General features: G+C 58.4%; 2 protein-coding genes across 2 annotated transcripts; both read left to right on the top strand.

The window, feature by feature from the left end:
• The first annotated feature begins 4,406 nt into the window (after positions 1-4,406).
• Positions 4,407-10,241, top strand: LOC114002961 (maestro heat-like repeat-containing protein family member 6). Its single transcript, XM_027749411.2, has 15 exons — positions 4,407-4,881; positions 5,122-5,186; positions 5,301-5,723; positions 5,891-6,039; positions 6,270-6,417; positions 6,668-6,855; positions 6,943-7,080; positions 7,359-7,473; positions 7,644-7,781; positions 8,128-8,304; positions 8,436-8,591; positions 8,750-8,851; positions 9,243-9,345; positions 9,612-9,668; positions 9,968-10,241. Exons 1-15 carry the CDS (start codon positions 4,767-4,769, stop codon positions 10,162-10,164), a joined length of 2,271 nt encoding a protein of 756 aa, XP_027605212.2. The 5' UTR covers positions 4,407-4,766; the 3' UTR covers positions 10,165-10,241.
• Positions 10,242-11,954: 1,713 nt separating this feature from the next.
• LOC114002959 (maestro heat-like repeat-containing protein family member 6) lies at positions 11,955-17,929 on the top strand. The gene is made up of 15 exons (XM_027749406.2): positions 11,955-12,569; positions 12,810-12,874; positions 12,989-13,411; positions 13,579-13,727; positions 13,958-14,105; positions 14,356-14,543; positions 14,631-14,768; positions 15,047-15,161; positions 15,332-15,469; positions 15,816-15,992; positions 16,124-16,279; positions 16,438-16,539; positions 16,931-17,033; positions 17,300-17,356; positions 17,656-17,929. Exons 1-15 carry the CDS (start codon positions 12,455-12,457, stop codon positions 17,850-17,852), a joined length of 2,271 nt encoding a protein of 756 aa, XP_027605207.2. The 5' UTR covers positions 11,955-12,454; the 3' UTR covers positions 17,853-17,929.
• The last annotated feature ends 1,329 nt before the right edge of the window (positions 17,930-19,258 follow it).

Raw genomic sequence — 19,258 nt, forward strand, 5'->3', positions numbered from 1 at the left:
TTTGCACAAACATCCTTGTTTCAAGGTGCCACTGAATGATCCACTCCAGTAGAGATGCAGGGAGTAATTCAGAGAGAGCTGGTTTCATGTGTAAATGAGACAAAAGTACCAGCACCTCTTGATATTTACTTTCCTTCATTTTTTTGGCATTTTAAGGTATCCTTTTTCCTCACTCCAGATCACCCTCTGAACCTTTCAACCAACTGTAATTAACTTCTACTTTAAATTTTATTTAAAGAACTAAAGAACTAAATCTTAATAACTCAGCCCACCCTCTCTGGGGCAAATTCTGCAGGGCCATCAGATTTGGGTTCCTTTGTTCCTCTTCCTAAATGTTTGTTATTGCCCGCTTTAGGTTTTGCTCCAGCTCCTGCAGTGAAGTTTCCAGCTGTGATAAAGGAACAGAAAGTCCTGAAGGACTGGTATCTCCTCCATCTGTGTTTTACCAGGATTAACAGCTTCTCCTGAAAACTGGACCCCACCTATGGTGGTTTTATGATAACTCTTAAAGACATCAGGAACTGGGAGCTGATTTTGCCAGGGGTCAAATCCATGGTGGGATTTGATTTACCGTAGTCTGCTTTTCCCATCAGCTCAAAACACATTTAGGTGCCTTCCCTTTCCCTCTGCTCTCCTGCTGTCATCTCTGAAATCACATTAGACCAGCTCTGAATAAGTGATTACTACTTTTTTTATGTTTCCCAGAGGTAAAAAAAAAAAACACAAAGCAACTCATTAAGTTTCCCACTCCCTTTTTCCTGTGAGGAATAGACTAGAAGTGGCATCCAGAAATAGAAATCAGCAACTCCAGGGCAGCTCTCACCTCCTCGGGAGGTACCTGCCCAAGCAGGGGGCTCTGGGGACCCACTGCACAAACAGGATGGGCCTGGGGACCTCCCGAGGATCCCAAAAAAGGGGCCAATAACAGCACTGAGGGGAAAGACTCCGTGGAGTGAGAGACACTGGGAAGAGTCTGCTCCCTCTCCCACCTGCCTCAACAAAATATAAATTGCATGTACAGTGTGCTGACCAAGCAAACTGCAGGCAAATCTATTCCTGCAGAGTTCCTCCACCACCCCGCCCCCTGGGAAAGCAATAAAGCTTTGTATCACCTTGGAGGCCTCGGGTAGTTCATGCAGAGCAGGGGCTGACTAATAACAGAGCCTTGAAAGCAAAATTCCCCTGCACTTCATTTCAGGGCCATCTGACTTAATTATCAGGGTTCTTCAGCTGAAATGCTTTGCAGCCCTGAGGGACAGCAGGGTGTCACATTATATCTTTTAGCTTTAAGGACAGATATGATCTCCAGAAGTGGGTAAATTCTCTTTTACTGTAAGACCAATTTAACAACATAAATGCACAATGAGAATTTCTCCAACAACATCTGTATCCCAGTATTCAGCACAGGCTTGTTAGACATCAGCATCATTCCCACCTTCATCTCTCTGATCCCCTCAAAGAAATGAAAATATCATCATTAACAGCAACGTTATGAGCTGACATTATCCATAAAAGACAAATTCCTAAAGACTAATTCAGTTTGTTCCTTCCTGCTCACCTGGATTGCCTCTCTCAATGCTAATCTATCTCCTCTCATTTATTGTGTGCATTAAAATAATGACCCACAGTCAAAGCTGAGGTTAAGGTTACATTTCTGACTGTTTTGTACATACACACACATTGACTTCTTGGGATACACCTTTCAAAACTCAGCTTTTCAAGGTCAAAGCACTAATCAGTCAAATTGTCCTTTGTGTCACTTGCAGATTTTCCTGAGTCCTTATAGGAATAAAGGAGTGGAATAAAATTTCAGCCTGTATTTGGTTGAGAATATATGCCCAGCCTTCCAAAATCCCATATTAGCTGACTTCCTCAGTCTGTGCCTGGACTCCCATTTGTTCAAGACACACATTACATGGAATCACAGAATCAAGGAATGGTTTGGGCTGGGAGGGACCACAAAGCTCATCCATGGGCAGGGACACCTTCCACTAGCCCAGGTTGCTCCAAACCCCATCCAACCTGGCCTTGGACACTTCCATATTACATAATTGTTAAATTTGCCTGACATTTCTATTTCAAATGAAAATTCTGCCTTCATGTAGCTTTTTAATGTCCAGGTTAAATTATTATAATTAGTAATTTTACTTCAGCTTGATTCCAGGGTCCTACCAAAAAAGAGTGAAAACAAACTGAGGTTCTACCTGGTTTTCTTTTCTTTCCCCTGTCTTTTTCTCCAGGCACCCACAGACACACAGAAAAACCTGGTCATAATCTAGAAAAAGAAAAGAACAAGGAGATTCGATGGAATAATTCCAGTTTTACTGCTCACCACACAGGAGCTAGAGGAAGATAAACTCAAATACTCAGTAATATACTGCAGTCTTACAAGTCTTATCTGGGTGCACTGATAGATGACTCTGAGCCTCCCAACTTCTGCCTGTACCAGCCAGCCAAAGATAATCCAGGTCCCTGGGACACCATATGGAAAATGGGCAATGGCACACATCCTAAAGATACCCAAGGTGAGGAATGATCCCTGGAAGCTCCTTTCTGTTGCTGAAAGCTGGTCTGCAATTCACACCTAATGCATAATCCACTCACAACCGTTGTAGTTGTATGGAACAAAGCTGGGCCCTTAAATTATGGGGGCAGCAGGAAACAGTAAGAGAACATTTTATAGAGCTGACAGTCATCATTATGCACTTGAAACTATAGAATTGTAAAGGTGGGAAAAGACCTCTAAAATCATTGAGTCCAAGAGCCAAAGCCCCATATTTTGTTGGGGAGGGGATGGGGGCACAGATCATCCAATTTGCATTTCAAGAAAAAAAAATTAAAAATAAATAAATTAAAATAAGCTCTGCATTCTGTTTTCCAGGGTTTTACACACAGTGATGGGTACATCTGAGCCCCTCACCAGACCAGCACCTTCAGAGCACACAGGAAGTGGTTTGTGACCTCTGTGATTGCAAGTCCAGGTGAGAAAAGACAGACAGAGGATTTGTAGGACGAAAAGCAATCGTCTGTATGGAATTTTGGGAGTTGGATTGGCAATTTCAGCACAGGGCTGAAAAAAGCAAACAATAGCCCTTATCCCCAGGAAAGAAAGCCTGGAAGCTTTGGATTTCAGGTGCACTTCGTGGGCCAGCCTGGGCACTCCATGGGCAGCAAGAGCTTTCTGTCCTGGCACCTTTTGTCTGGGAGGAATCTTCATCCCTATGGAATTTTGGGAGTCGGGCTGGCAGTTTGATTGCAAGCGTGGAAAGAGCAAACAAAAGCCCTTTCCCCCCAGGGTCTCCCCCAGCCCCACCAACATCTGCAAAGATGGCTCAGCTTTTGCTGCTAGAGGATCCTACTTTGGGCGTGCTGGAGCCCATTCCCTACCAGTGCACGGCCCCCCATTGCTCTTGCATCAAGTGTTCTGCACCCCTGGCAACACGTGTGCCCTGTGTCCATGCGAGAGCAGCAACTGGCAGAAGTCTGCTGCCAGCACTTGTCTTGGCTGCTCCTTCAGGAGGCCGGCACCCTAATCAGAGACACGGAACAGGTTTGCATCCCTGAGTTCTCCCTGTCCCCTTCACTTTCCCCAAAGCCCTGGAGATCAGCTGGGAGTCGCAGCCGGACACACAGCAACTGGAGCTTTGAACATCACGCTGGGCAGCTTTTATTTTTCAGAATGCAAAAAAAAAGCCCAAAGAACACAAGGAAACTTGACAGGATGTCTGACCAATCTAATCTTCCTGCAAAACTCAGCAACCGAGGGGAGTTTTGTGCTGCAGCTCATCACTTGCCCGAAAAAAATCATTCCCCCAAGGAGAAAGTGCTTCTGCCTTCTGACAGCTGCTGAGCACGGCCACCAATTGCTCCAGCTGCCGCTCCCAACAGCCCCCTGCAAGAGCGCAGACATCAGTGCCCGTTGGCTTTGGCTGCCCTGGGGCAGAGAAGTGCCCCGGGGACACAGCTGTGTGGGGCAGGAGACGGGCACCAGCCCTGCCAGGACTCGGGGCGGTGGCAGGTCTCCCTGGGCGAGGACTTGCCAGAGCTGCTGATTTTGGTGCAGCCCCGGGCAATGGGGTGGCAGCAGCATTGGTGCCCTCGCCCCCACGTTCCTTCTGTGTCACAGCCCCGTGTTCGGGAGGGCCACCAGCCGGCACTTCTCCCAAGGAGCCCGTGCCAGCAGGGGAGGGTTTGCTTAGTTTTTCAGCTGTGCCTAAAGTTCATGTCCAGCTGTCTTAGATACTTTGGAGAACGGACTCCTTCCCACCTGGGGCAGGTTGGCCGGGCTGGGGGAGCCCCCAGGGCACGTGGCAGTGTGTCACAGGACCCTTTGTGACATGATGGGATGGCACGGGGCAGGGTGTCACAGGGCCCTTTGTGACACGTGAGGACATAGTACCGGTGGGGAGGTGGCCACGCCTCAGTGCTCCTCGGAGCAGGCGACGGAAGGACGGGACAGAGCTGTGCTGTGCGGAGCCCCCACGCAGCCAACTCCTTCCTTTCTGACCGGAGCGTTTTAGTGGATTTTCTGACTTTCAGGTGCCCCTGAGGCCAGACAGCAGGAATTGCTGACCCATACCGTTTGTTAGGCTTTTCTCTCCTTCAGGTGCCCTCGAGGTCAGACCGCAGGACTGGGGACCCGGAAATTTTCCGGAGTCTCCAATCCCTGCGGTAGGTGGCCTCGAGGGCAGCCTGCCGGACTCGGTGACCCGGAGATCTTCCGAGGTGTCTTTCTCTCGCAGGTGTCTTCAAGGCCAGACTGTGGGATGGCGGGAAGACACCTGAGCCTGCTCAGGCCCTTTCGGAAGAAGAAGGAAGGCCCTGGAGCTGCCCCAACCCAGCACCCGGAGAAGATGGAGCAGTTGCATCCCCTGCAGGAGGGTGAGTGGCACAGCTGGGCCACAGGGCTGGTGGCTGTAGACGGCTCTGCCTCATCCCACCCCGTCCCCTGTGGACATGGCCAGGGAAAGGGAGGAGGGAAGAGGGCCCGGGACTGTTCCCCCGGCAGCTCCATGCACTGGGCATCCTGGGGCTGGCCCTGCCTGTGGAGCGCAGGGCTGGGCCGTGTTCTCCGGCCTGTCCTGCAGCCCCTCAGCTCTGACCGCGCTCGCTCTTTGCCAGATCCAGGACGGGACCAGACACGAGAGCAGGACCGTGCCCGTGGACGCTTCCGCAGGGCAGCACAGGTACCTGCAGCCACAGCCTCCTGGGCTGGGCCTGCTGTCCCTGCTCAGCCTGGCACCGCTGGCGGAGCTCTCCATGGCACATCCCGCTCTTCCCTGCTCTCTGTTCTTCTGCAGGCCTTTCTGAAATTCTTGGGCATTCGGCGCAAAAGGACCACAACCGGACCGACTGAGGTCATGGCACAGCCTGACCCCAGCCCGACTGAGCTCGAGGCAGACCCTGATGTCACCACCACACTGACTGATGGCACAGGAAACTGTGATACCCTGCCAGTTGTTCACACAACAAAGTCTGACCCTGCTTTGACTGATGATACAACAGACACTGACACCCCATCCATCGATCGCACTGCAATCTCTGACATCCCGCTGACCGAGGAACCCACAAACTCTGGCGCTGCACCGCCCGATCTCACTGCGGAGGCCGACACTGCAATGACCGAGGGCACTGCAGACACTGACCTCGTGCCCAGGGAGAGTGCGAACTATGCTCCCACTCCAGATATTTTTGAGGAGAATGGTGTCTCCAGTCCAGAGCAAGTAAGCAGCCTGCACCCAAGGCTCAAGCCACTCCAGAGGCTTGTGGCCCCTCAAGCCAGCTCCCCTGGGCCCTCTCAGCCTTTCAGGCCAGCACAGTGTGGTGGCAAGGGAAGCACTTGTCAGGGAAGCTGGGCAAGTTGGCAGCTCTTCCCCCATGCCTCCTCCAGGTGCCAGCCTTTGTCAGGAACATTCACCAGAGACTGACAGCCAATGCCACTCCAGAAGAGAAGCTGCTGGCGGAGTTTCTGAGGGTGACTGATGAACACCCTGCTGATGTTGTGTTCACCCTCCTGCGCTGTGCCCCATCGTGTGACAGGTACAGGGCCTCCCTGCCTTCACAGCTCAGGGCTCACCAGCCTTCAGAGCACATCACCCTGTCCATCCTGTCCCACATGGTCTGCCAGAGGGATGGAGAGTTCCAGGACCATCTGGCCCCTCTGTTTCCCAGCCCTGCCATGTCAGCCCCCATCCTGCTGCCATGGTCCCTCCCTGCTCCTCAAGGCACTTTGGCCGGCACCCCCCTGACACAGAACTCTGGTCCCGCAGAGCTGCTGCCATCATGTGGAAGACCATCACCTCATCGGCAAGGACAGTGGAGAAGGTGCTGCCAGAGCTGCTCCGTGTGATGGAGTACTGGCCATGGCTGAGCACGTCCACCTCCGACGGAGACGAAACAGATGTCTTTGCCCTGGCTGTGAGTTTCTGGAACTGGACTTTACTTGCCAACAGGTCGCTTCTCCAGCAGCTCTCCATCCTCCCCCAGCAGAGCACTGCATCTCCCTGCCTCAGGCGCTGGGCTGGAAACCTGGCTTAGGGGCGGGTTCAGGGGCACCAGGCTGGGGGCTGCCCCTGTGTCTTCCCTGGCCTCTCCCTCCCACACCTGGGCTCTTTCACATGGACATCTGGGCACTGAGAGCTGTGTCCGGGTGCTTTATCTTTTGCAGGCAACCAGGGTGATTTGGGAGATTCTCCAGATCCTCCAGCGCCCAGAGCCATTGAAAAAGTATTCCCCCCGTCTCCTCGTGGATCTGCTCTTCCAGATTTCCATCAGCACAGAGCAGACTCCAGAGGAAGTTGACACCTTGTGGAGGGAATGCCAGAAGCAAAACAACCTTCCAACAAACTCCAAGAGGTGCTCTGTCCCAGTCCTCCTGACCCTCTCATGCCCTCGGGGCTGCTCAGGGCTCCCAGCATGACCCGGGCTTTGCTCTGCACCCAGGTTTGCAGTGCTGACCATGAAGGCCCTGCTTTGTCACATTGAGTGTGAAGATGTCGTGCTTTCCATGGAACAGAAGCATGGCTGGGACACGCTCCTCAGGGCTGATACTCACCACTATGCAGTGGGTCTGCTGGCCAGGTGAGACCCCCTTGTCCCCGCTGCCCCTGTCCTTTCTGCCCTCTGCACGGGGCACCCCACACAGTGCCCGTGGTCGTGGGCCAGAGGGCCTTGTCACTGAGGGATGGCCGAGCAGAGTGGCAAAGGCTGGGAGAGGCGGGTGCACAGGAGGAGCCGCCTCCCAGAGCGCCCTCGTCCCCTCCCAAACTGGTGGGGAAAGACCAGGACTCTGTCAGTGAGTCCCGGGAGAGGTTGGCCCAGCCGGCTCAGGGTTGATGGTGCCTGTTTCCCCCTGGCAGGGAGATGCGCCGTGCCTCGAGCCCTTTGTATTACCCGATTGCCCTCTGCCTGCTGAGGCTGCTCACAAGGGAGAAGCCCTGCTGGGAGCTTCCTGCCATGGCATTCCTGGTGGAGGTGAGCCTGATGGCGAGCGCTGCCTTGCTGACCTGCCTCCGCCTCTCTGCCCTCTCGCAGCCGCAGCTGCCCGGGACGGAGCCGTGCCCTGCGCTGCTGCCGGGGCCCAGCCCGGTGCGGGTCTGGGCTCCTGCCGGCCGGGCATCCCGTCACTGCTCCGTGCCTTTCAGATCCTGGACTGCCCGGACATAACCGAATGGCGTGACAGCGTCCTGGAGATCCTTTCCAGGCACCTGTGGAGCCAGTGCACAGAGATGCATCGCCTGGTGCTGAGAGGCCTCGTGGTGCTGAGCAAGGCTCCTGGGATGGTGAGGAGGGGGCACTTGGCTGAAGCTGTGCCAGCAGCCTGGGGCTGGGGAGCGCAATCGCTTGGGCTTGGCTGGGCCAAGGGGAGGTTTAGCTTGCGGAGTAGGGAAAGCCTCTTCACTCAGAGGGTGCTCTGGCACTGGAACAGACCCCACTGGGAAGAGGTCACAGCCCCAAGGCTGCCAGAGCTCAAGGACAACACTCTCAGGGACACAACGGGATTGTTGGGCATGGTCCTGTGCAGGGCCAGGAGTTGGACTCAATGATCCTTGTGGGTCACTTCCAACTCGGAATATTCTAGGATTCCATGATTTGTGGCTTCACAGCACACCATTGTGTTCCACACAGGCTGACGGCATGCGGAGCCTGATACCAAGCCTCGTGGAGCTACTGTGGTATACAGACAGAGAGCTGGTGGGGATGGTCCTCTCTGTATTCATCAATCAAGTCCAGGACAGAGACATCCCAATCTCCACCCCCACTGCCCTGCGGCTGGCTGAGCTGCTCCAGCCACTCTTTGGCCACGTAAGGCTCTGTGCCCCCCACCCCAGGCGCTGGGTGCTGCCAGGAAACTGTGGCCTGTGGATTTGCAGGCTTGTGCCCCAGTGGGCCTGGAGCAGCCGGTGCTGAGGTCTTTTCCTCTTCCTTTCCATCAGGACAACATCCATGTGCAGCTGCTCTCCATTCACCTCTTCCAAAAGGTGATGGAGTTGGGAGTGGATAAGAGTAAACAACTCCTGAAGACACACGTGATCTACAGCCTGCTCCCACTTTTTTTCAACTGGTATAATGAGAACCAAGACGTGGCAGAAGTGAGAACTTGCAGGGTCTGGTGTCCCCGCAGCAGGGGGCTGGGCTGTCTCCTGCCCTGGCACCTCAAAGGCTCCAGTCTCCTCCTGGCCTTGGTCCAGGGACACGGGTCCCATGCCCTGGGCTGCAATGCCATGTCCCGGTCTCTGTTGCTCTGCAGGCATCTCGGGAAGCACTGCTTCGTGCAGCGCGGTTGCTTAAGAGAAGGGATTTGGTGAAGCTGCTGAAGACAGAGCAGCCTTGGAGGTTCAGTGAGTGCCTGGTAAGGACGACCCCAAAGCCGCAGTCCCCGATGCCCAGAGTGCGGGGCTGGCACTGTGCCCCTGCCCACTGCTGCAGCTGCCCATGGCACAGCAGCCTGCGCCCCACCCGCTGCTGCCTTGCCTGGGGCGTGCGGGCTCCTCTGCGGGCTGCTCTGCCCCCGAGCCAGGCTGCTGTTGGAGCCCCGGCCCAGCTGGGCTGTGGGGCAGGGCGGCCCCGCGGCTGCCGGGGAGCAGCCGGCCCTCTGCTCCCTCCAAAGCCGGCCCCAGCGGCTGCTGCCCGGGCCTCAGGGCTGTGCGGGCAGGGGAGGCCAGTGCTGGGCGCAGGCAGCGCCCGGCCAAGGGGCAGAGCCCCAGCCAACCCTTCCCTCTGTGCCCTGCCGCTCTCTGCAGCTGGAAAAGGACAAGAGAAGAGCGGTCGAGTACGCGTGCCAGGCCCTGCCGTACCTGGAGAGCCCACAGGAGCCCGTGCGAGAGGCGGCCCTCAGGTTCATTGGTGAGCCACAAGGTCCCTCCCCGCCCCGCTGCAGCTCGGCCCCAGCCCCGGCTGCTGCAGCGGCAGCAGGATGCGGCCCAGGGATGTGCTGGGGAGCCCCGAGTGCCCTGGTGGCTGCCGCCCTGTGCCAGACCAGCCCTGGGGCGTCCCGAGGCGGGAAGGCCCCGGGCTCAGCTCTGCCAGGGCAGGAGGGTGCGTGGCCGGGCCGGCAGCGCCGCCGGGGGGGAGCTGTGCCGCTGGGGCCCTGACAGGCTCTGTGTTCCCAGGGGTCGCCGGGAGGTACCTGAAGGGACAGCGGGTAGAGCTGCAGGACATCATTGACGGTGAGTGAGGGCACTGGGGGCTGGTGAGGGGAGCACAGAGCCCGGGGCAGGGAGCTGCAATCCTGCCCTGGCTGCGCAGGGCTCTGCTCCCTGCAGAGATGAGGAACGGCTTGGGCAGAGCAGAGAGAGATTCCAGGGGCACGGGGGGGATTGGTGGCCAGCACCTCCTGGCTGATCCCGTTGGGCCCTGCTCCCTCCTGGCCATGGCAAGAGCTGGGTGGGATGGTCCTGGCAGGAGGGGCTTCTTGGCTCGCCAGAGATCTGCTCTCTGACCTTGGCTCCGTTCTTTTCTCTTCCAGTTATTGAAGGCATGACTCCCGACAGCGCTGCTGTCAAAAGCCTGGCACGTCAAACCCAGGAAATCCTAAGAGCTGTCCAGAGACCTCAGTCTTCTCCAGGTTCCAGCAGTTTGAAGATCACCTCCAGAAGAGAGGCTCCTCTGCCCGAGCTCAGCGGAGAACTGATCCTGGGAACCCCGTCTGATGGGACCACCTGAGCCTGCGGGACAGACCCCTCTCTGCAACATGTTCCTTTTACCCCAGCTTGAGACTAATAAATTCCTCTCAGCATACACAGAGGCTCAGGAGTTTTTTTTGGAGCTCGGTGTCCACAGGCCATCTGGGAAGAGGGGAAAAAGGGCCCTTGTGCTCCACAACACTTGCCCAAAGGTGCAGTGGGGAAGGGAAAGTGCCCCAAAGGCCCTTGGCCTTGGGGGGTTCTGCTGGAGCCTCAACACTTCCAGCAGAGCCGATGGGCAGAGCCTGGAGCTGTGGGGCTCCCTGAGAAGCTGGCCCTGGGAGGTGCCCACAAGCCCTGTGCCAGCCGGGAAGCAGCATCTGTGGCCTGGCTGTCTGTGTTGCTGTCTGGCTTGCTGAGGGCTGGGAGGTGCCTCCTGAGCCAGCTCCCGTGGAGCTCCTTCAGGGCTGCGCCGCTGCCGGGCCGGTTGTGGGGGCTGGGGAGAGCCTGAGGGGACGGGGCGCTGGGAGGCCCTGAAGGGCTGAGGAGGCCCTGCCAGGACAAGGGAGTGGGAAGCAGCGAGGGCAATGCGTGAGGGGGTGGGTGGCGGGAGTGGCAATTTCAGCGCAGGGCTCTGAAAAAAGCAAACAACAGCCTCTTCACCCAGCAAAGAAAGCCTGGAAGCTTGGGATTTCAGGTGCACTTCGTGGACCAGCCTGGGCACTCCATGGGCAGCAAGAGCTTTCTGTCCTGGCACCTTTTGTCTGGGAGGAATCTTCATCCCTATGGAATTTTGGGAGTCGGGCTGGCAGTTTGATTGCAAGCGTGGAAAGAGCAAACAACAGCCCTTTCCCCCCAGGGTCTCCTCCAGCCCCACCAACATCTGCAAAGATGGCTCAGCTTTTGCTGCTAGAGGATCCTACTTTGGGCGTGCTGGAGCCCATTCCCTACCAGTGCACGGCCCCCCATTGCTCTTGCATCAAGTGTTCTGCACCCCTGGCAACACGTGTGCCCTGTGTCCATGCGAGAGCAGCAACTGGCAGAAGTCTGCTGCCAGCACTTGTCTTGGCTGCTCCTTCAGGAGGCCGGCACCCTAATCAGAGACACGGAACAGGTTTGCATCCCTGAGTTCTCCCCGTCCCCTTCACTTTCCCCAAAGCCCTGGAGATCAGCTGGGAGTCGCAGCCGGACACACAGCAACTGGAGCTTTGAACATCACGCTGGGCAGCTTTTATTTTTCAGAATGCAAAAAAAAAGCCCAAAGAACACAAGGAAACTTGACAGGATGTCTGACCAATCTAATCTTCCTGCAAAACTCAGCAACCGAGGGGAGTTTTGTGCTGCAGCTCATCACTTGCCCGAAAAAAATCATTCCCCCAAGGAGAAAGTGCTTCTGCCTTCTGACAGCTGCTGAGCACGGCCACCAATTGCTCCAGCTGCCGCTCCCAACAGCCCCCTGCAAGAGCGCAGACATCAGTGCCCGTTGGCTTTGGCTGCCCTGGGGCAGAGAAGTGCCCCGGGGACACAGCTGTGTGGGGCAGGAGACGGGCACCAGCCCTGCCAGGACTCGGGGCGGTGGCAGGTCTCCCTGGGCGAGGACTTGCCAGAGCTGCTGATTTTGGTGCAGCCCCGGGCAATGGGGTGGCAGCAGCATTGGTGCCCTCGCCCCCACGTTCCTTCTGTGTCACAGCCCCGTGTTCGGGAGGGCCACCAGCCGGCACTTCTCCCAAGGAGCCCGTGCCAGCAGGGGAGGGTTTGCTTAGTTTTTCAGCTGTGCCTAAAGTTCATGTCCAGCTGTCTTAGATACTTTGGAGAACGGACTCCTTCCCACCTGGGGCAGGTTGGCCGGGCTGGGGGAGCCCCCAGGGCACGTGGCAGTGTGTCACAGGACCCTTTGTGACACGATGGGATGGCACGGGGCAGGGTGTCACAGGGCCCTTTGTGACACGTGAGGACATAGTACCGGTGGGGAGGTGGCCACGCCTCAGTGCTCCTCGGAGCAGGCGACGGAAGGACGGGACAGAGCTGTGCTGTGCGGAGCCCCCACGCAGCCAACTCCTTCCTTTCTGACCGGAGCGTTTTAGTGGATTTTCTGACTTTCAGGTGCCCCTGAGGCCAGACAGCAGGAATTGCTGACCCATACCGTTTGTTAGGCTTTTCTCTCCTTCAGGTGCCCTCGAGGTCAGACCGCAGGACTGGGGACCCGGAAATTTTCCGGAGTCTCCAATCCCTGCGGTAGGTGGCCTCGAGGGCAGCCTGCCGGACTCGGTGACCCGGAGATCTTCCGAGGTGTCTTTCTCTCGCAGGTGTCTTCAAGGCCAGACTGTGGGATGGCGGGAAGACACCTGAGCCTGCTCAGGCCCTTTCGGAAGAAGAAGGAAGGCCCTGGAGCTGCCCCAACCCAGCACCCGGAGAAGATGGAGCAGTTGCATCCCCTGCAGGAGGGTGAGTGGCACAGCTGGGCCACAGGGCTGGTGGCTGTAGACGGCTCTGCCTCATCCCACCCCGTCCCCTGTGGACATGGCCAGGGAAAGGGAGGAGGGAAGAGGGCCCGGGACTGTTCCCCCGGCAGCTCCATGCACTGGGCATCCTGGGGCTGGCCCTGCCTGTGGAGCGCAGGGCTGGGCCGTGTTCTCCGGCCTGTCCCGCAGCCCCTCAGCTCTGACCGCGCTCGCTCTTTGCCAGATCCAGGACGGGACCAGACACGAGAGCAGGACCGTGCCCGTGGACGCTTCCGCAGGGCAGCACAGGTACCTGCAGCCACAGCCTCCTGGGCTGGGCCTGCTGTCCCTGCTCAGCCTGGCACCGCTGGCGGAGCTCTCCATGGCACATCCCGCTCTTCCCTGCTCTCTGTTCTTCTGCAGGCCTTTCTGAAATTCTTGGGCATTCGGCGCAAAAGGACCACAACCGGACCGACTGAGGTCATGGCACAGCCTGACCCCAGCCCGACTGAGCTCGAGGCAGACCCTGATGTCACCACCACACTGACTGATGGCACAGGAAACTGTGATACCCTGCCAGTTGTTCACACAACAAAGTCTGACCCTGCTTTGACTGATGATCCAACAGACACTGACACCCCATCCATCGATCGCACTGCAATCTCTGACATCCCGCTGACCGAGGAACCCACAAACTCTGGCGCTGCACCGCCCGATCTCACTGCGGAGGCCGACACTGCAATGACCGAGGGCACTGCAGACACTGACCTCGTGCCCAGGGAGAGTGCGAACTATGCTCCCACTCCAGATATTTTTGAGGAGAATGGTGTCTCCAGTCCAGAGCAAGTAAGCAGCCTGCACCCAAGGCTCAAGCCACTCCAGAGGCTTGTGGCCCCTCAAGCCAGCTCCCCTGGGCCCTCTCAGCCTTTCAGGCCAGCACAGTGTGGTGGCAAGGGAAGCACTTGTCAGGGAAGCTGGGCAAGTTGGCAGCTCTTCCCCCATGCCTCCTCCAGGTGCCAGCCTTTGTCAGGAACATTCACCAGAGACTGACAGCCAATGCCACTCCAGAAGAGAAGCTGCTGGCGGAGTTTCTGAGGGTGACTGATGAACACCCTGCTGATGTTGTGTTCACCCTCCTGCGCTGTGCCCCATCGTGTGACAGGTACAGGGCCTCCCTGCCTTCACAGCTCAGGGCTCACCAGCCTTCAGAGCACATCACCCTGTCCATCCTGTCCCACATGGTCTGCCAGAGGGATGGAGAGTTCCAGGACCATCTGGCCCCTCTGTTTCCCAGCCCTGCCATGTCAGCCCCCATCCTGCTGCCATGGTCCCTCCCTGCTCCTCAAGGCACTTTGGCCGGCACCCCCCTGACACAGAACTCTGGTCCCGCAGAGCTGCTGCCATCATGTGGAAGACCATCACCTCATCGGCAAGGACAGTGGAGAAGGTGCTGCCAGAGCTGCTCCGTGTGATGGAGTACTGGCCATGGCTGAGCACGTCCACCTCCGACGGAGACGAAACAGATGTCTTTGCCCTGGCTGTGAGTTTCTGGAACTGGACTTTACTTGCCAACAGGTCGCTTCTCCAGCAGCTCTCCATCCTCCCCCAGCAGAGCACTGCATCTCCCTGCCTCAGGCGCTGGGCTGGAAACCTGGCTTAGGGGCGGGTTCAGGGGCACCAGGCTGGGGGCTGCCCCTGTGTCTTCCCTGGCCTCTCCCTCCCACACCTGGGCTCTTTCACATGGACATCTGGGCACTGAGAGCTGTGTCCGGGTGCTTTATCTTTTGCAGGCAACCAGGGTGATTTGGGAGATTCTCCAGATCCTCCAGCGCCCAGAGCCATTGAAAAAGTATTCCCCCCGTCTCCTCGTGGATCTGCTCTTCCAGATTTCCATCAGCACAGAGCAGACTCCAGAGGAAGTTGACACCTTGTGGAGGGAATGCCAGAAGCAAAACAACCTTCCAACAAACTCCAAGAGGTGCTCTGTCCCAGTCCTCCTGACCCTCTCATGCCCTCGGGGCTGCTCAGGGCTCCCAGCATGACCCGGGCTTTGCTCTGCACCCAGGTTTGCAGTGCTGACCATGAAGGCCCTGCTTTGTCACATTGAGTGTGAAGATGTCGTGCTTTCCATGGAACAGAAGCATGGCTGGGACACGCTCCTCAGGGCTGATACTCACCACTATGCAGTGGGTCTGCTGGCCAGGTGAGACCCCCTTGTCCCCGCTGCCCCTGTCCTTTCTGCCCTCTGCACGGGGCACCCCACACAGTGCCCGTGGTCGTGGGCCAGAGGGCCTTGTCACTGAGGGATGGCCGAGCAGAGTGGCAAAGGCTGGGAGAGGCGGGTGCACAGGAGGAGCCGCCTCCCAGAGCGCCCTCGTCCCCTCCCAAACTGGTGGGGAAAGACCAGGACTCTGTCAGTGAGTCCCGGGAGAGGTTGGCCCAGCCGGCTCAGGGTTGATGGTGCCTGTTTCCCCCTGGCAGGGAGATGCGCCGTGCCTCGAGCCCTTTGTATTACCCGATTGCCCTCTGCCTGCTGAGGCTGCTCACAAGGGAGAAGCCCTGCTGGGAGCTTCCTGCCATGGCATTCCTGGTGGAGGTGAGCCTGATGGCGAGCGCTGCCTTGCTGACCTGCCTCCGCCTCTCTGCCCTCTCGCAGCCGCAGCTGCCCGGGACGGAGCCGTGCCCTGCGCTGCTGCCGGGGCCCAGCCCGGTGCGGGTCTGGGCTCCTGCCGGCTGGGCACCCCGTCACTGCTCCGTGCCTTTCAGATCCTGGACTGCCCGGACATAACCGAATGGCGTGACAGCGTCCTGGAGATCCTTTCCAGGCACCTGTGGAGCCAGTGCACAGAGATGCATCGCCTGGTGCTGAGAGGCCTCGTGGTGCTGAGCAAGGCTCCTGGGATGGTGAGGAGGGGGCACTTGGCTGAAGCTGTGCCAGCAGCCTGGGGCTGGGGAGCGCAATCGCTTGGGCTTGGCTGGGCCAAGGGGAGGTTTAGCTTGCGGAGTAGGGAAAGCCTCTTCACTCAGAGGGTGCTCTGGCACTGGAACAGACCCCACTGGGAAGAGGTCACAGCCCCAAGGCTGCCAGAGCTCAAGGACAACACTCTCAGGGACACAACGGGATTGTTGGGCATGGTCCTGTGCAGGGCCAGGAGTTGGACTCAATGATCCTTGTGGGTCACTTCCAACTCGGAATATTCTAGGATTCCATGATTTGTGGCTTCACAGCACACCATTGTGTTCCACACAGGCTGACGGCATGCGGAGCCTGATACCAAGCCTCGTGGAGCTACTGTGGTATACAGACAGAGAGCTGGTGGGGATGGTCCTCTCTGTATTCATCAATCAAGTCCAGGACAGAGACATCCCAATCTCCACCCCCACTGCCCTGCGGCTGGCTGAGCTGCTCCAGCCACTCTTTGGCCACGTAAGGCTCTGTGCCCCCCACCCCAGGCGCTGGGTGCTGCCAGGAAACTGTGGCCTGTGGATTTGCAGGCTTGTGCCCCAGTGGGCCTGGAGCAGCCGGTGCTGAGGTCTTTTCCTCTTCCTTTCCATCAGGACAACATCCATGTGCAGCTGCTCTCCATTCACCTCTTCCAAAAGGTGATGGAGTTGGGAGTGGATAAGAGTAAACAACTCCTGAAGACACACGTGATCTACAGCCTGCTCCCACTTTTTTTCAACTGGTATAATGAGAACCAGGACGTGGCAGAAGTGAGAACTTGCAGGGTCTGGTGTCCCCGCAGCAGGGGGCTGGGCTGTCTCCTGCCCTGGCACCTCAAAGGCTCCAGTCTCCTCCTGGCCTTGGTCCAGGGACACGGGTCCCATGCCCTGGGCTGCAATGCCATGTCCCGGTCTCTGTTGCTCTGCAGGCATCTCGGGAAGCACTGCTTCGTGCAGCGCGGTTGCTTAAGAGAAGGGATTTGGTGAAGCTGCTGAAGACAGAGCAGCCTTGGAGGTTCAGTGAGTGCCTGGTAAGGACGACCCCAAAGCCGCAGTCCCCGATGCCCAGAGTGCGGGGCTGGCACTGTGCCCCTGCCCACTGCTGCAGCTGCCCATGGCACAGCAGCCTGCGCCCCACCCGCTGCTGCCTTGCCTGGGGCGTGCGGGCTCCTCTGCGGGCTGCTCTGCCCCCGAGCCAGGCTGCTGTTGGAGCCCCGGCCCAGCTGGGCTGTGGGGCAGGGCGGCCCCGCGGCTGCCGGGGAGCAGCCGGCCCTCTGCTCCCTCCAAAGCCGGCCCCAGCGGCTGCTGCCCGGGCCTCAGGGCTGTGCGGGCAGGGGAGGCCAGTGCTGGGCGCAGGCAGCGCCCGGCCAAGGGGCAGAGCCCCAACCAACCCTTCCCTCCGTGCCCTGCCGCTCTCTGCAGCTGGAAAAGGACAAGAGAAGAGCGGTCGAGTACGCGTGCCAGGCCCTGCCGTACCTGGAGAGCCCACAGGAGCCCGTGCGAGAGGCGGCCCTCAGGTTCATTGGTGAGCCACAAGGTCCCTCCCCGCCCCGCTGCAGCTCGGCCCCAGCCCCGGCTGCTGCAGCGGCAGCAGGATGCGGCCCGGGGATGTGCTGGGGAGCCCCGAGTGCCCTGGTGGCTGCCGCCCTGTGCCAGCCCAGCCCTGGGGAGTCCCCAGGCGGGAAGGCCCCGGGCTCAGCCCTGCCAGCGCAGGAGGGTGCGTGGCCGGGCCGGCAGCGCCGCCGGGGGGGAGCTGTGCCGCTGGGGCCCTGACAGGCTCTGTGTTCCCAGGGGTCGCCGGGAGGTACCTGAAGGGACAGCGGGTAGAGCTGCAGGACATCATTGACGGTGAGTGAGGGCACTGGGGGCTGGTGAGGGGAGCACAGAGCCCGGGGCAGGGAGCTGCAATCCTGCCCTGGCTGCGCAGGGCTCTGCTCCCTGCAGAGATGAGGAACGGCTTGGGCAGAGCAGAGAGAGATTCCAGGGGCACGGGGGGGATTGGTGGCCAGCACCTCCTGGCTGATCCCGTTGGGCCCTGCTCCCTCCTGGCCATGGCAAGAGCTGGGTGGGATGGTCCTGGCAGGAGGGGCTTCTTGGCTCGCCAGAGATCTGCTCTCTGACCTTGGCTCCGTTCTTTTCTCTTCCAGTTATTGAAGGCATGACTCCCGACAGCGCTGCTGTCAAAAGCCTGGCACGTCAAACCCAGGAAATCCTAAGAGCTGTCCAGAGACCTCAGTCTTCTCCAGGTTCCAGCAGTTTGAAGATCACCTCCAGAAGAGAGGCTCCTCTGCCCGAGCTCAGCGGAGAACTGATCCTGGGAACCCCGTCTGATGGGACCACCTGAGCCTGCGGGACAGACCCCTCTCTGCAACATGTTCCTTTTACCCCAGCTTGAGACTAATAAATTCCTCTCAGCATACACAGAGGCTCAGGAGTTTTTTTTGGAGCTCGGTGTCCACAGGCCATCTGGGAAGAGGGGAAAAAGGGCCCTTGTGCTCCACAACACTTGCCCAAAGGTGCAGTGGGGAAGGGAAAGTGCCCCAAAGGCCCTTGGCCTTGGGGGGTTCTGCTGGAGCCTCAACACTTCCAGCAGAGCCGATGGGCAGAGCCTGGAGCTGTGGGGCTCCCTGAGAAGCTGGTCCTGGGAGGTGGCCACAGGCCCTGTGCCAGCCAGGAAGCAGCATCTGTGGCCTGCCCGTGTCTTGCTGTCTGGCTTGCTGAGGGCTGGGAGGTGCCTCCTGAGCCAGCTCCCGTGGAGCTCCTTCAGGGCTGCGCCGCTGCCGGGCCGGTTGTGGGGGCTGGGGAGAGCCTGAGGGGACGGGGCGCTGGGAGGCCCTGAAGGGCTGAGGAGGCCCTGCCAGGACAAGGGAGTGGGAAGCAGCGAGGGCAATGCGTGAGGGGGTGGGTGGCGGGAGTGGCAATTTCAGCGCAGGGCTCTGAAAAAAGCAAACAACAGCCTCTTCACCCAGCAAAGAAAGCCTGGAAGCTTGGGATTTCAGGTGCACTTCGTGGACCAGCCTGGGCACTCCATGGGCAGCAAGAGCTTTCTGTCCTGGCACCTTTTGTCTGGGAGGAATCTTCATCCCTATGGAATTTTGGGAGTCGGGCTGGCAGTTTGATTGCAAGCGTGGAAAGAGCAAACAACAGCCCTTTCCCCCCAGGGTCTCCTCCAGCCCCACCAACATCTGCAAAGATGGCTCAGCTTTTGCTGCTAGAGGATCCTACTTTGGGCGTGCTGGAGCCCATTCCCTACCAGTGCACGGCCCCCCATTGCTCTTGCATCAAGTGTTCTGCACCCCTGGCAACACGTGTGCCCTGTGTCCATGCGAGAGCAGCAACTGGCAGAAGTCTGCTGCCAGCACTTGTCTTGGCTGCTCCTTCAGGAGGCCGGCACCCTAATCAGAGACACGGAACAGGTTTGCATCCCTGAGTTCTCCCCGTCCCCTTCACTTTCCCCAAAGCCCTGGAGATCAGCTGGGAGTCGCAGCCGGACACACAGCAACTGGAGCTTTGAACATCACGCTGGGCAGCTTTTATTTTTCAGAATGCAAAAAAAAAGCCCAAAGAACACAAGGAAACTTGACAGGATGTCTGACCAATCTAATCTTCCTGCAAAACTCAGCAACCGAGGGGAGTTTTGTGCTGCAGCTCATCACTTGCCCGAAAAAAATCATTCCCCCAAGGAGAAAGTGCTTCTGCCTTCTGACAGCTGCTGAGCACGGCCACCAATTGCTCCAGCTGCCGCTCCCA

Source organism: Pipra filicauda, unplaced genomic scaffold (assembly GCF_003945595.2).
Source record: "Pipra filicauda isolate LSUMZ 115617 unplaced genomic scaffold, ASM394559v2 scaffold347_size1265977_pilon, whole genome shotgun sequence".
In the NCBI taxonomy this organism is placed as follows: domain Eukaryota; kingdom Metazoa; phylum Chordata; class Aves; order Passeriformes; family Pipridae; genus Pipra; species Pipra filicauda.

Coding starts and splice junctions, on each gene's coding strand:
- LOC114002961 (XM_027749411.2), top strand. CDS start 4,767: ATGGCGGGAAGACACCTGAGCCTGCTCAGGCCCTTTCGGAAGAAGAAG. Junction 4,882..5,121: donor GTTGCATCCCCTGCAGGAGG/GTGAGTGGCACA, acceptor GCTCTTTGCCAG/ATCCAGGACGGGACCAGACA. Junction 7,474..7,643: donor CCATGGCATTCCTGGTGGAG/GTGAGCCTGATG, acceptor CGTGCCTTTCAG/ATCCTGGACTGCCCGGACAT.
- LOC114002959 (XM_027749406.2), top strand. CDS start 12,455: ATGGCGGGAAGACACCTGAGCCTGCTCAGGCCCTTTCGGAAGAAGAAG. Junction 17,034..17,299: donor GGCGGCCCTCAGGTTCATTG/GTGAGCCACAAG, acceptor CTGTGTTCCCAG/GGGTCGCCGGGAGGTACCTG. Junction 17,357..17,655: donor GCTGCAGGACATCATTGACG/GTGAGTGAGGGC, acceptor TTTCTCTTCCAG/TTATTGAAGGCATGACTCCC.